General features: G+C 38.2%; 1 protein-coding gene across 7 annotated transcripts in view; it reads left to right on the top strand.

The window, feature by feature from the left end:
• PTPN13 (protein tyrosine phosphatase, non-receptor type 13) overlaps window positions 1-12,939 on the top strand; it is a 196,356-nt gene that overhangs the window by 112,911 nt on the left and 70,506 nt on the right. For all 7 annotated transcript variants that reach the window (XM_014452047.2, XM_023750399.1, XM_023750398.1 and 4 more), the window contains 6 exons: window positions 2,019-2,093; window positions 2,231-2,405; window positions 5,074-5,227; window positions 5,497-5,635; window positions 6,394-6,546; window positions 7,078-7,260. In XM_014452047.2, the coding sequence (XP_014307533.1) occupies window positions 2,019-2,093; window positions 2,231-2,405; window positions 5,074-5,227; window positions 5,497-5,635; window positions 6,394-6,546; window positions 7,078-7,260 (879 nt within the window). The remainder of the gene's footprint in view (window positions 1-2,018; window positions 2,094-2,230; window positions 2,406-5,073; window positions 5,228-5,496; window positions 5,636-6,393; window positions 6,547-7,077; window positions 7,261-12,939) is intronic.

Raw genomic sequence — 12,939 nt, forward strand, 5'->3', positions numbered from 1 at the left:
TTTTTTTTTTTTTATTTCCCCCCCCCCCACCCCCCTTGTTCTCCCCCCCCCGGGGGTGGTGGGGGGGGAGGGGCAGCTGTTAGGCAGGCAGGCAGGTGAGCTATTAGGAGCCAGTGGTCCAGAATTGTGAGAGGGATGTCCAACTGCTAGTTTGGGTTCAATCCCCGGGATCGGGCCTAAACCGGCAGTCAGACATCCCCCAAGGGGGTCCCAGATTGGAGAGGGTGCAGGCTGAGCTGAGGAGACGCCCCACCCCTGCACAAATTTCATGCACTGGGCCTCTAGTTATAAATAATATCTTTGTCAAAATTGGGCAATAGGCAGGATATCATACTAAATAGCATGAGCTTCTGATAATTAAAGGCACACATAAAGCATAAAAGGCACACATATATACAGATCATTTTCCTAAATCATAGAATTAATGCAAAACTTTGTCTCATTAGAGAATCATATAAATGGCAGTCTGTACCTTTACAATATGCCACTATTACGTGTCATCCCACTAAAAACCTGTGCTGTCATACAGGCAGTCAGTGCCTGGTTTGTTTAAAAAAAACTTTATCAGCGACATGCTTTATCAGTGACAAGAGAATTTGAGCTACTGGTCATTAAACGGTCACATGGTGGTATGGTGTTTGTTGTTGTTTTCTGAAAAGAGCAAGAAGTGTATGTTTTGGGGGCTGAAAAAGAGTACTAGTATTTAGAGGAACAATTCCACAATTGAATTAATGTTCTTTCCCAAAACATAAATTTTTATTTAATTTTGTTTTTATATTACTCTTGATGCAGACACACTTTAACTTGTTCATACCCTGTTGCCTTAGTTGATCTATATTAGATTCTGTTTCCCATGGCAGGCCATTCTCATTTTTTTCTGCTCTATTTCTATTCTTATTTAAAATGTGCCCTATTGGTTCGTTGATTATTAACAAACCCATAATGTTAAACCTTTACTTAAATGGTATCTGTCATGTTTCACACTTGGTTAATTGGGTAGAATTCTCACACCAAGCAATCAAATGATCTGTACAGCTGAATGCAAAGGAAAAAAAACATAAAAATAAAACTTCAGGAAACTCCATGAGTTCATACCCACACACCACCTGCCTTTGGCCTCAAAATTAGCCCTGCTTTTTCCCCACCTTTTGTCCATTTGGATGTAATCTTTCAATCTATTCTGACCCTACTCTCACCTGGAGTCTATCTTGATTTAAGATATCTCCTCAATCAGTTCTTCCCTCTGGGCAGAAACCCTGGATATACAGTAGGTCAAGGTAAAGAGTACATTGAGAAGCAGTAACTGTGGTGTGTGGACTCCACTTTCTCCCTCTCCCAAGTCCTCCCAGCTCCTGAGATAGGATTTTCTTACTTGAGACAGCAGTAAGGGGCAGAAACTATGATACATATACTATCCCTAATAGTCAGTATTTTGAACAAAAGAATAGTGTCACAGGGTTCCAAGAACATACTTACAGATGGATATGAATATTTTGTAATCACAAATGTATATTTTGACAACCACAGTATTTTATATATTTTGTTTTTTTAATTATGACTTGTTTTAGGACAGATTCAGTCTCACTCTCTAAATCAGTGAGATTCTGTACAATCCCTTCACACATTAGCAATATTAAACCACATCCTTAATGAGCTTGAAACTCTATATTACTTCAACAATTAAGACTGCTATTGTGCTTTTAAGAGTCTGAGTCATTCTGGAGTCCAAAATTGGAAAATCTTGTGAAACAGTGTAATACTAGGCTTTTCATTTGACATCACTGGTAGAAAACAGAGCTGAGGAAAAGCTTCTGTCCACACTGAGTGTAAGGCACCTTCCCTTCCTGGTCTGGTAAACTCCACTGTTCTTTATTGAAAGTTTCTGCATCTGTTTCAGGTCACCTACTTCTAATCAGGTGGCTTTACATGTAATTGATTTTTATTATTACATTATTTCTTTTGAAGGAAAGAGCTAGAATAATTAAAACTCTTAATTTTACTTATTATGTGATTTGCAGAATTTCTTTGGCCCTGAGTTTGTGAAAATGACGATAGAACCTTTTGTATCTTTGGATTTGCCACGGTCTATCCTTGTAAGTAATAAAACTAATTTGTATCACTCTTAGAAAATAATTTCAGTAATGATTTGAAGGGAAAAAAAACAGTTGAAATTCTTACAAAGTTTACTTTAATAGATGCCATTCTTTTTCCTTTTTTTTCCCAATTGTAGACAAAGAAAGGGAAGAATGAGGATAACCGAAGAAAAGTAAATGTAATGCTTCTGAGTGGGCAGAGGTTGGAACTGACTTGTGATACCAAAACCATATGTAAAGATGTGTTTGATATGGTTGTGGCCCATATTGGCTTGGTGGAACATCATTTGTTTGCTTTAGCTGTCCTCAAAGGTACCAAAATTTTTAAATTCAAGTTGCAATATGAAAACTTGGCAACAATTTGACTGACCTGTTATGCCCAACCTTGCTTTGAGAGATAGTAATTACATAAACATTCAGCAGGGAGGAGTAGGAGTCTAGGAACTCCCTTCCTTCTTCTAACTAGGTGCATTGTTTTTGTTTTTTGTTTTCTTCCTTTTAATCCTCACCCAAGGATATTTTTCCATTGATTTTTAGAGAGAGTGGAAGAGAGAGGGAAAGACAGAGAGAAACACATGGATTGGTTGCCTCCTGCACGAGGCAACAACCAGGGCCCAGGCTGGCGACGAGCCTGCAACCAAGGTTTGTGCCCATGACTGGACTCGAACCCAGAACCCTTCAGTCATAGGCCGATACTCTATCTACTGAGCAAAACCAGCTAGGGCAAGATGCATTGTTTTAGTGGCTGTGTCTTTTTTGTATCTTCTGCACTTGATCATGAAGATTTTTCTTTGGCTTTTGGCTATATAAAAATGGATTTTAATTGTTATATTTTGAGGACCATTATATATGTCAATTGCCTGCATATGTATTCTAGAAGTTAGTATCCTGCTAATAGGACTATATAGCAGGACCCTATTTTCGGAATCTTCACTTCAGCTTCTTTAGCTTACTATCCTAAAATATACAGTGTCTTTATAAATGTTGCTGGTGGATGACTGAAAATATGACTTCACATATTTTCTCCTCATCTGAGCCACTTTCACATCTATAGTGGCCTCAGAGCACAGCTTCATTGGAAGTTGCTCCTGGTTGTCAATTAGAATTTCCATAGCAATAAGAAGCCCTTTGCAGTTGGGCTTAATAAGTCTCTTTAAATTGTTATGTTTATAAATTGCTCTTTAATATTTTAGATTCCTGTTTACTTCAGAATTTATCTTAGAAAGCTTAGACAACAAAGTACCATAAATTATAATTGAAGGATCAAACCATCCTGAAACCCTGCCAGATCAGGATAAGAGAAATATTTCTTTTAATTCAATTTATTGAATTCTTGTCTTAAAAACTAATAGTCCATTTTGTAGTCATCCAGTAAATATTCAGTTAGTGCCAATTGGTTTTCTATCACTTTACTAATTACAATTAGTGCTAAACAGATAATACTAATTAAAGATATTCACCTAATTAAAATTTATATAATATACCTAAATTTCTTAAACATTCTGGATAAGTCAAATTTTAGTGAATAATCTATTATTTGGAGAGGCTCAATAATACTTAAGTGATCATTTAAAAAAAATAACTCTGGCCAGTTTTTCTCAGTGGTTAGAGTATCAGCCCTCTTACTGAAGGGTCATGGGTTCCATTCCCAGTCCAGGGCATGTACCTTAGTTGCAGGTTTGCTCTCTGCCCCCAGTTGGGGGCAGGAGTCAACTAGTCGATGTGTCTCTCTCACATTGATGTTTTTCTCTCCCCTTCTCTTCCTTCCCTTTCACTCTCTCTAAAAACTCAATGGAAAAGAATATCCTTGGGTGAGGATTAAAACAAATAATAATAATAAAATAAATTTTTTAAATGATGACTGCTCTTCCTAGATTTCAGCTGGTAGCTCAATATCCTCCTGTATAATAAAAGCCTAATATGCAAATTGTCCCCTTGACTGGGAGTTCGACCAGGGTGTGGAGCCGACCAGCCAACTGCCCGAAGCCCCTTCCCCCAGCTGCCCCCCCCCCATCGGCTCTCCCCACCCGATTGGGGGCAGGGCCAGCCAGCCAACCTCCTGTGTCTCCTTACCCTGGCAGTGCATGAATTCGTGCACCAGGCCTCTAGTAATAAATAATAACTAATGTTTATTGAATGCTTACCATGTGTCTCACACTTTACCAAGTATTTTATATCCATTATGTCATGTGATCCCTACAACAGCCTTATAAGTAGGAATTGCAGGAAATGGCACTATCCTCATTTTACAGACAAGAAAATTGATGTCTAGAGAGGTTAAATTTATTCATTATTACATAGATAGTAAATGATGTGGCCAGAAGTTGAATCCAGGTCTATCTGTCTTCAGACCCCTCATTCTTTTTTTTTGTGGTTGTTAATCCTCACCCGAGGATATCTTTTCCATTGATTTTTAGAGAGAATGGAAGGGAGGGAGTGGGAACAGAGAGAAAAATTGATGGGAGAGAGAGAAAAACATCGATGTGAGAGGGACACATGAATTGGTTGCCTCCTGCACCCAACTGGGGCCAGGGATTGAACCTGCAACTCAGGTACATGCCCTTGACCAGAATTGAACCTGAGATCCTTTGATGCATAGGCCAACACTCTAACCACTGAACCACACCCACTAGGGCAAGACCCCTCGTTCTTTTTTTATATTAATTACAGGGAGGAAGGGAGAGGCAGAGAGAGAGATAGAAACATCAATGATGAGAGGGAATTATTGATCGGCTGCCTCCTGACATCCCCCACTGGGGATTGAGGCCACAACCCGGGCATGTGCCCTTAACCAGAATCAAACCCGGGACCCTTCAGTCCACAGGCTGACGCTCTAGCCACTGAGCAATACCGGCCAGGGCAAGACCCCTCATTCTTAAAAGACTAAGCCATATTGCCTCAGAGCACCCTGTCATACTTCTTCATAATTTTATTTTATTCAGTATTTCTTTTATCTGAATGTTTTCTTATTTTGTTTTAGATAATGAATATTTCTTCGTGGATCCTGATTTAAAATTAACCAAAGTGGCCCCAGAGGGATGGAAAGAAGAACCAAAGAAAAAGAACAAAGCCACTGTTAATTTTACTTTGTTTTTCCGAATTAAATTTTTCATGGATGATGTTAGTCTAATCCAGTGAGTACGCAAGAGTTTCTATTTTTCTCTTCTTGACCCCTGGGTTTTTGACCTGTTAGTTTACTGATACTGAACTATTTGATCTGATCAATGATAATGTTTCCTTTATCATAAAAGAAATAATTTCTTCAACATTGTTTATTCAATAATTGTGGCTTAAAAGCTTTATTATAAACTGTCTTGGAAACTAAACTTATCTGCCAATAATACAAATTACCTCAAGATTGAGGATAAAGCCCAGATGTCTTGTGTTTGTATTTATTTTCCAGACATTCTCTGACCTGTCACCAGTATTATCTTCAGTTGCGAAAAGATATCTTGGAGGAGAGAATGCACTGTGATGATGAGACCTCTTTACTGTTGGCCTCCTTGGCTCTCCAGGCTGAGTATGGAGATTATCAGCCAGAGGTGGGATATTTTTTTTCTCCAAGACCACTTTTGCATTAGTGTTCTTATTCTCAGCATAAATAAAGACTAAACCTAGTTGAGGTGTTTGCTGTTTAGATCTAGAGATTTTTGAGGCTAGTTTGGTACTTCAAAATGACCAAATTCCCCATGTACTTTGGTTATATACAATCATACACTGTGGGACTTCCTTTCTTCCTTCCTTCCTTCCTCCCTCCCTCCCTCCCTCCCTCCCTCCCTTCCTTCCTTCCTTCCTTCCTTCCCATTGGTCTTTTTTTTTAAATTAGCCTATTTCAGAGTTTCAGGCTATCTAACATTTACCCTTTTCCCAATTTCTACCTGGTAGATACTAGAACAGAGTTACCAGTCAAATCTGGATCAAAGGGATCTTCTACTTTCCACATGGATCCATGCAGTAATGGGCTGAGTGCCCAGCAGAGTTCACTGTATGGAGAATAGATGTTCAAGCCCAAATATTCTAGAATTTAAGTGGATTTAAGAGGGAGCAAGAGACTATACCACTCAAGCAGCATCCTACAGAACATTAACCCTATATGACATTTGGCTCGCCTCAAGTTTTCCAATCAGTTCAGTCATACTACCTCACTGAATAAAAGAGAGAGACTGATGCATTTCCTTTAAAACTCACTTCTCAGAGAGAAGTATAAATAGAGGCATCTTATCTCTTGGTTGAGGCAAGAACTTTTAAGTAGGAGGAAAAGGGCAAACAGAATTGCTTACAAAAACATTCTCCTTTCTAGGTTCATGGTGTGTCTTATTTTAGACTGGAGCATTATTTGCCTCCCAGAGTGATGGAGAAACTTGATTTGTCCTATATTAAAGAAGAGTTGCCCAAATTGCATAATACCTATGCAGGAGCTTCTGAAAAAGAGACGGAGTCAGAATTTTTAAAGGTAAGTACACAAGATTATAGTGATAAGCTTTGTATCTGTTTCAAAGTAAGCAAGATGCCAATAAATGATACTATGAATTATATCATTTTATTTATTCCTGACTAAAATCATGGTATTTTAATTCTTTTGTAAATGAGGGAACTGAGACTCAAAAAGGAAATGTAATGTTCCCAAAGTGAATGGCTATTATGTGGGGTAAAACTGTGATTTGAATCCGTATCTATCTGTCTCTGGATTCCATGTTTCATGCTTTTTATGTCCCATCTAAGAAATCTTTGTCTAACCCACAGTGACAAAGAGTTTCTAAGTTTTATAGTTTAGCTCCTATATGGAAATCTGTGGTTCATTTTTGGGTTAATTTTCATATATTGGGTGTAATAAGGATTGAGATTCATTTTCTTGGTGTGTGAATATTCAATTGTTTTAGCAACATTTGTTGAAAAGACTATCCTTTCTGTATTAAACTACATTGGTACAAGTTCTGTATCTTTTTGTCACCTCTTAGCAAGGTGTATGGTATTGTTCCAACAGGTCTGCCAAAGACTGACAGAATATGGAGTTCATTTTCACCGGGTGCACCCTGAGAAAAAGTCACAAACTGGAATATTACTAGGAGTCTGTTCTAAAGGTGTCCTTGTATTTGAGGTTCACAATGGAGTTCGAACATTGGTCCTTCGCTTTCCATGGAGGGAAACCAAGAAGATTTCATTTTCAGTATGTCTAATTTAACCCCATTTGATTATATTTTTAAATAGGCATTCTCAATTTCAAATGTAACATATTAATTGACTTTACTTAAATTTAAAACCTTGTCATTCAGTAGGACTAATATGCCTTAATATTTTGTATTTCACTCTTCTTTCTTAGCTGTAGGAAGTATTATTGAGGTTTGTTTTTGGTTTTCTCAGGAAGTGATTTAAAAAACTATATTAGACATTCCTAGCTGGTTATATGCTCAATTAACTTTAGTTAAATTGCAACCTAGTTGACTTTTCTGTTAATTCAGAACTTATTCTAGGGTATTAACTTCTCACATGGAGAAACCCCTTTAATGTATTTAAGATAGATAACTATCTTAACCACAGTGAACTTTGTCTTGCCCAATAATAGTCCCCTCACAGCAACTATTTGAATCTCAGTGGTCTAGACATTTACTTGATTTTATGAACTAATCCCAGAACTTTCTGCAGTTTTAAGTTTTAGTGTATATTCTCTATAAACATAAAGTTAGAAAAGTATATTTAGAAAATCACGTTTATGAAAGATAGTGAGCTATAAAGGCGTATTTTTATTCTGAACATTGAAAAGCAATTGGCAAACCCCAGAGATGAGTCAGAAATATATTCAGGTATTTGTTTTCCTAATGATATTCAGGAACTACTGACATCTTTAGTTTATGTTTGAGCAGAAATATAGTCTCACCCAACAATGTTTATAAAAATATCAATAACAAGGCCCCAACTGACTCTGAATAATCTTCAACCTAGAGACTTTTGAGATCAATTATAGACCTAATTGTTAGTTGATTGGTTTCCTCTGAAACCTGGTAAACTAAGATTACCAGGTCATATGTTCAACTGGTAAGCCCAGACCATCCTCATCTTCTCAAGATGGTCAAGACCAGAAACTTACCTGGATTTCTAACGAATTAAACTGTTTCACAAATATTGTACCAACCTTGCATCCCCGGAATAAATCCCACTTGATCATAGTGTATGACCTTTTTAATGTATTGCTGATACATCCAGTTTGCTAATATTTAGTTGCAGATTTTAGCATCTATGTTCATCAGGGATATTGGCCTATAGTTTCCCTTTCTTTGTAGTGTCTTTCTCTGGTTTTGGAATTAGTATAACATTGGCCTCATAAAAAGAGCTTGGAAGTCTTCCCTCCTATTGAATTTTTTTTTTGAATAGTTTGAGGATAGGTGTTAGTTCTTCTTTGGGTGTTTGGTAAAAAACACCTGTGAAGCCATCCGGTCCAAGACTTATGTTTGCTGGGAGTTTTTTATTTTATTTTATTACTACTTCAATTTCATTAGTTGTAATCAGTCTATTCCGGTTTTCTAATTCTTCCTGATTTACTTTTGGAATATTGTATATTTCTAGGAATTTGTCCAGGTTGTCTAATTTGTTGGCATATAACTGTTCATAATATTTTCTTACAATCCTCTGTATTTCTGTGGTGTCAGTTGTTACTCCTCTTTCATGTCTGTCTTTGTTTATTTGGGTTCACTCTCTTATTTTTCTTGATGAGTCTGGTTAAAGATTCATCAGTTTAGTTTATCTTTTCAAAAAGCCAGTTCTTGGTTTCATTGATCTTTTGTATGTTTTTTTTCCAGTCTCTATGTCATTTATTTACACTCTGATCTTTATGATTTCCTTCCTTCTACTTACTCTGGGCTTTGTTTATTGTGTTTTGGGTTTTTTTTTTTCTAGTTCTTTTAGGTTGTAGGTTTAGATTGTTTATTTGAGGTAGGCCTATAATGCTATGAACTTCCCTTTCAGGACTGCTTTCTCTGTGTCTCATAGATTTGGGGTTGTTGTGTGTTCATTTTAATTTGTTTCCAGGTCATTTTTAATTTCTTCCTTGATCTCATTGTTAACCCATTCATTGTTTAATAACATGCTGTTTAGCCTCCATGTATTTTAATGTTTTTCAGTTTTTTTATTGTAATTGATTTCTACTTTCATACCATTGTAGTCAGAGAATTTGCTTGATGTGATTTCAGTCTTCTTGAATTTGTTAAGACTTATTTTGTGTCCTACCATGTGGTCTGTCTTTAGAATGTTCCATGTGTACTTGAGAAGGATGTATATGCTGCTGCTTTGAGATGAAATGGTCTGTAAATATCAGTTAAATCCTGCTGATCCAGTGTGTCATTTAAGGTTTCCATTGCTTTGTTGATGTTTTTGTCTGGAAGATCGCTCCATTGATGACAGAGAGGTGTTAAAATCTTCTACTATGATTGTATTGCTGTCGTTCTCTCTCTTAATTTCCACCAAGATTTTCTCTATATATTTAGGTGCTCCTATGTTGGGTGTATATATGTTTACAAAGGTTACAACCGCTCACTGGATTCATCGCTTTAGTATTATGTAGTGACCTCTTTATCTCTTGTTAATGGCCTTTGTTTTGAAGTGCATTTTGTCCATGTATAAGTGTTGCTACTCCAGCTTTTTGTTTGTTTGTTTCCATTTGCATGGAATAATTCCTTTCCATCTCTTCACTTTCAGTCTGTGTATTTTTTTGTTCTGAGGCTGATCTCTTGTAGACAGCGTATACAGTGGAACCTCATTTCCCAAACTTAATCCGTTTGGAAGGCTGTTCAAAAACCAAATCATATTTTCCCATTAGAAATAATTTAAATGAAATTAATCCATTCCAGACCCGCAAATGATTCCCTGTTTTAACCTTTCTTATATACAGTACATGTCTACTGTTTAATCTATAAATAAACACTTTAAAAACAAAAAGGACATGAAATGTAAATGAAAATTTAACAAAAAGGAAATGAAATGTACAGTAAAAAAAATCAAAATATAATAATAATAATAATAATAAGCAGCAACAAAAGCAAAAAAAACACACAAAAATATTCATAACACAATATCCTGAGATTTAAACAGTGGTAAACTGACTCATACTCGCACATTCTCTCCTTTGTTTGTCACCTGAGAGACATGTGACTGATCATTTAGGTATCAGCATGAAAAGCATTGTCAGGTTGAGAAGCAAATTGTTTGAGATGGGAGACATTTGAGAATCTAGGTTTGACTGCATCATTTTTTCTTGTTTTTTTTTTTATCCTCACCTGAGGATATTTTTTAATTGATTTTAGAGAGAGAAAGAGAGAGAGAGAGAGAGAGAGAGAGAGAAACATTTATGTGAGAGAGAAACATCGATTGGTTGCCTCCCGTAAACACCCTAACCAGGGATCAAACCCTCAACCCTCAATCTAGGTATGTGCCCTGACTGGGAATCGAACCCTTAACTTTTTGGTGTATGGAACAACACTCCAACCAAATGAGCCACTGTCCAGGGCCTGAGTCGTATTCTTATCCATTCAGTAACCTTATGTCTTTTCATTGGAGCATTTAGTACATTTACATTTAAGGTTATTATTGATAGGTGTATATAGCCATTTTATTCTTTATATCTATGTTCCTCTCACTCTGTGTTTCTTTTTTTCTTTTTCTTAAAGTAGGCCCTTTAACATTTCTTTCAATACTGGTTTGGTGATAATGAATTCCTTTAGTTTTTTGGGGTCTTTTTTGTGTGTGTGTGTGTTTTGTCTGTGAAGCTCTTTATTTTGCCTTCAGTTTTAAATGACAGACTTGCTGGATAGAGTAGTCTTGGTTGTAGGTCCTGGCTTTTCACCATTTTTAATGTTTCATGCCAATCCCTCTGCCTGAAGTGTTTTTATTGAGAAATCAGCTGCAAGTTATGGAAACACCTTTGTAGGTACTAATTGCTTTATTCTTTTGGCTTTTAAGATTCACTCTTTGTCTTTAATCTTTGGTATTTTACTTATGATGTGTCTTGGTGTGGCCCTCTTTGGGTTCATCTTGATTGGGACTCTCTATACTTCCTATACTTGTATGACTTTTTCCTTCACCAGTTAGGGAAGTTTTCAGCCATTATTTCTTAAAACTGGTTCTCTATCCCTTGCTCACTTTCTTCTTCTTCTGGGACCTCCTATGACATGGATATTGTTATCTTGTCATTGTCCCAGAGGTCCCTTAGGCTTTCCTCACTTTTTTAAATTCTTTTTTTCTAATCCTCACCTTAGGATATTTTTTTCTAAGGTGATTTTCAGAGAGAATAGAAAGAAGGGGAGGATAGGAGAGAGTTAGGGGAGAGAGAAACATCAATTTGAGAGAGACACATCGATTGGTTGCTTCCCTCACACGCCCCAACCAGGGCCTGGAATCAAACCTACAACCCAGGTATGTGCCCTTGACAGGAATCGAACCTGTGACCCTTCATTGTACAGGTTGACATTCTAACCACTGAGCAATGCCAGCCAGGGCCTTTTTTCTTTGTGATGCTCTGCTTGGGTACTTACTGGTATCTTGTCCTCTAAATTGCTGATTCGCTCCTCTGTTTCATCTAACCTGCCATTTATTCCTTCTAGTGTATTCTTCATTTCTGACTAGTTATTTTTTATGGTTTCTATGTCAATTTTAATTCTTACAATTTCTTTAAGTTCTCACTGAGATCATCCATTTTTCTCCTAAGGTCCCTGAATATTCCTATAACCATTGTTCTAAACTCTTCATCTGGTATTTTGATTGCTTCCGTTTCATTTGATACATTTTCTGGGGTTTCTCTTGCTTTTTCTTTTGAGGCACATTTCTTTGTCTCCCCATTTTGTCTCTCTGTATTAGGTAGATCTGCTATGACTCCCAAAATTGTTATGATGGCTTTATGATGCAGGTATCTTGATGGGAAATTGGCCCCAATTCAATCAAACCACTTAGTCTCTGCTAGAGTCTCCAATTCTAGTTCGTTGGACAGGCTCACTACAGGTTGGGTGCAGCCAGCCAGCCCCTCTGCAGGAGCAAGCTCAGCCTGGCAGAGTCACCAAGCTCAGGGGGACAGATCAAGAGTCTCTTGTTTTGTGTGATGCTGGTCTAGCCCACAGAAGGGGGGCAAGCACTTTGTCCTAGTCCCAAACAATAGCCTCCCAGACACTCACATTCTGAATGTCCCAGTCTCACTCCCCCCTGTAGGGCACTTATCTGGAATTTGCAAGAGCAGATTCAAACAGTCTCCCTCTGGGGGTGGTGCCTGCAAACCTGTAGGAGGGGATTGGTCACTTCTTCCCCCTCCTGGGTTAGCATGGGGTGATCTCACAGGGGAGATACAAGTGGTCCCCCTGCAGTGTGGCCACACAACCCCGCACCCACCCATCTGTTTCCTAGACAAAGTTTCTGCAGGAGATGTGCACCAAAAGTCCCAGCTCTGCATAGCACTCTAGCTTCCCTTTGCAGCTGAACTCAACAGGGTGGGGCCAGCCAAGTGAGTCATCAGGTTGTCAGGGTGGGTGCTGGCTCTGCACACCAGGCCAGGGAGACCGGTCCCCTTTTTAAAGCCACAGTTTTAGTCACTGAGTCTCTGCCAAGAGCCTGCCCAGAAAATGAGGGCTCCAGAGATCACTGCTGGGTGCAGCGAGCAGATCCCTCCGCAGGACTGAGCATGGCGGAGTGCGCTCCCCAGGCTGGTGCTGTAACAATGGGAGTGCTCATCCCTGGGGAGGTGCATGGGGATCTGAAGCAGACTCTATTCTTTCCCAGACGACTAAGTCCCCACTGAGCTTCACCCCCAGGTGCTAGGCAGGCTCCTCCTCTTGTCCCTGAAGCTCCAAGTGGTGAGAGAGTTTTGTAGCTG

Source organism: Myotis lucifugus, unplaced genomic scaffold, assembly GCF_000147115.1.
Source record: "Myotis lucifugus unplaced genomic scaffold, Myoluc2.0 scaffold_12, whole genome shotgun sequence".
NCBI classification, from domain to species: Eukaryota; Metazoa; Chordata; class Mammalia; order Chiroptera; family Vespertilionidae; genus Myotis; species Myotis lucifugus.